The sequence below is a fragment of the Penaeus vannamei genome, chromosome 39, assembly GCF_042767895.1.
Source record: "Penaeus vannamei isolate JL-2024 chromosome 39, ASM4276789v1, whole genome shotgun sequence".
NCBI classification, from domain to species: Eukaryota; Metazoa; Arthropoda; class Malacostraca; order Decapoda; family Penaeidae; genus Penaeus; species Penaeus vannamei.
The window spans coordinates 8,055,819-8,058,543 of NC_091587.1; the positions used below are offsets into that span (position 1 = coordinate 8,055,819).

The window sequence follows — 2,725 nt, forward strand, 5'->3', positions numbered from 1 at the left end:
TATACGTACCCAAAGGAGTTGATACAACGACAAGAGCTTCCTGCATACGTACCTGAAGGAGTTGATACGACAAGATTTCCCTTTATACGTACCCAAAGGAGTTGATACGACGACAAGAGCTTCCTGCATACGTACCTGAAGGAGTTGATACGACAAGATTTCCCTTTATACGTACCCAAAGGAGTTGATACAACGACAAGAGCTTCCTGCATACGTACCTGAAGGAGTTGATACGACAAGATTTCCCTTTATACGTACCCAAAGGAGTTGATACGACGACAAGAGCTTCCTGCATACGTACCTGAAGGAGTTGATACGACAAGATTTCCCTTTATACGTACCCAAAGGAGTTGATACGACGACAAGAGCTTCCTGCATACGTACCTGAAGGAGTTGATACGACAAGATTTCCCTTTATACGTACCCAAAGGAGTTGATACGACGACAAGAGCTCCCTTCATACGTACCTGAGGGAGTTGATACGACAAGATTTCCCTTTATACGTACCCAAAGGAGTTGATACGACGACAAGAGCTCCCTTCATACGTACCTGAGGGAGTTGATACGACAAGATTTCCCTTTATACGTACCCAAAGGAGTTGATACGACGACAAGAGCTCCCTTCATACGTACCTGAGGGAGTTGATACGACAAGATTTCCCTTTATACGTACCCAAAGGAGTTGATACGACGACAAGAGCTCCCTTCATACGTACCTGAAGGAGCTAACACAACGCAAAACTCCCCAGCTACGTACCTGATGGAGGTGATACGGCATGTTGCCCAGGGACTGCTCCGGCATCGCCATCCACGAGTCGATCTCATTGGACAGGACGACCACCTGGGCGTCGGGGCTCGAGGGCAGCGACCGCCCGCGCGCCACCTGGGCTCCCGCTCCGCCGCCCACCCAGTCTCCTGCAGAAGGGAAGCGAGATTTGGGGTTCGAGATTCAATCAAGAGGAGAGTTAGTGGCTAGACACAAAGGGAGGGTGAGCAGGAGAGGATAAGTGTTAAAAGGAGGAGGGAAAGGGTTAAAGGAAGGAAGTGGCTAGACACAAAGGGAGGGTGAAAAGGAGAGGATAAGTGTTAAAAGGAGGAGGGAAAGGGTTAAAGGAAGGAAGTGGCTAGACACAAAGGGAGGGTGAGAAGGAGAGGATAAGTGTTAAAAGGAGGAGGGAAAGGGTTAAAGGAGTGGGAGGAATGTTGAAAGGGTAAGGGGAGGGAGTAAAGGGTAAGGGGCGTGATCAAGGGGTAAGGGGAGGGAGTAAAGGGTAAGGGGCGTGATCAAGGGGTAAGGGTAAGGATTAAAGGGTAAGGGGAGGGGCGAAAGGGGAGGGGCGAAAGGGCGAGGAAAGGTAAGGGGAAGGATGAAAGGGTGAGGCTAATATGGTAAATTTGGGAATATGAAGGGAACAAATGAAAAATGTTGAGTTTTTGGTTGACTGATTGTCCATAGTGCCAGAGGGCGGCTCTTATTGTCTAGTTGCCAGAAACAATCAGTTTCACCAGCATTATCATCATCCTAAAGATATGGAGCCATGATTAATAATAATAATAATTAATATATATATAATTTTATATATATATATATATATATATATATATATATAACAAAATCAATAAAAATACAGAAATCATTCCAAATCCTTAGTACAAATCTACCGATACATAAATCTACGCATATAAAACCCACATTTTACAACGCAAAAAAAAGCAAGCATATCAACATTGCAACAAGAAAAGTTTTTTTTTTTAAATAATTCACGGTGGTTAATAACTCTCTTCTTGTCATAACACTGATAAGACAAAAATTAAAAATAAACCAGAAAAACTCAAAAGCACCAATAACAAAGATAAATTATATTAATAAAAAGAATGAATAACAATAAAGAAATAATAACTCATATATGTAATACAACAGCTATAGGTACCATAACGCTAGACTGATCTGCGGATTAGAATATTTTAAATCTATGGGAAAGTTTAGTTAACCTCATTTACACTTTAACGGTTTTCTTTTACTTGAAAATTCATTATCCCATTATCATAGTCATCATCTTCGCTTTGACTTTCATTATCATTATCATCGCTTAATCTTTATCCTTATCCTCATCATGATCATAATTCCAGTCATAATTACAATTATCATCCTCCTCATCATCACATTTATCATATCATTATTACCATCATCACTATAGTTACAATTATCATGACTATCAACATTACATTTTTCCTATTAGCATCATCACCACCACAATTTTTTCCCCTATACGTTTCTAGCACACAGCTGCTCAAACTGTTTATTTTGGTGACGTCACAGCCGGATGACCTTGCCTGATCACTTTCATACGCGGGGTTTGATAAGGCTGACCCCTTTTTGCATTATATAAAATTCCAGATGCAGTCGCATATTACACCTTTTAGGTTTCGTCCAAAAAAGCACAATATCTGTGAAACTCTATCGTTATGTATTGTAGAGTGAATAATAGGAGCGGTTTTTTTTTCGTTTCTTGTATTTCAACGTATATTGTGACCCCAAAAATTATTCTGACAGTGCTCAGTTACTGCAGATACACAGTCATGTTAACCACCAATGGCAGTGTCGCCTCCTCCGTTGGAAGGTTCGGAATCATGCTGGAAACCACAGCTATCAAAATGTAAAATGTAAAAAAACTGGTTTGAATTAATCATAATGGTAACAAAGACACATACGTCCCCCCCCTCT

General features: G+C 41.1%; 1 protein-coding gene across 1 annotated transcript in view; it reads right to left on the reverse strand.

Moving 5' to 3' along the window:
- The window catches only part of LOC113823877 (sphingomyelin phosphodiesterase), a gene marked incomplete in the record, with an annotated part of 14,103 nt that overhangs the window by 7,991 nt on the left and 3,387 nt on the right, over window positions 1–2,725 (reverse strand). Inside the window, 1 exon segment of the mRNA XM_070116627.1 lies at window positions 758–915. Within this exon segment, the coding sequence (XP_069972728.1) occupies window positions 758–915 (158 nt within the window).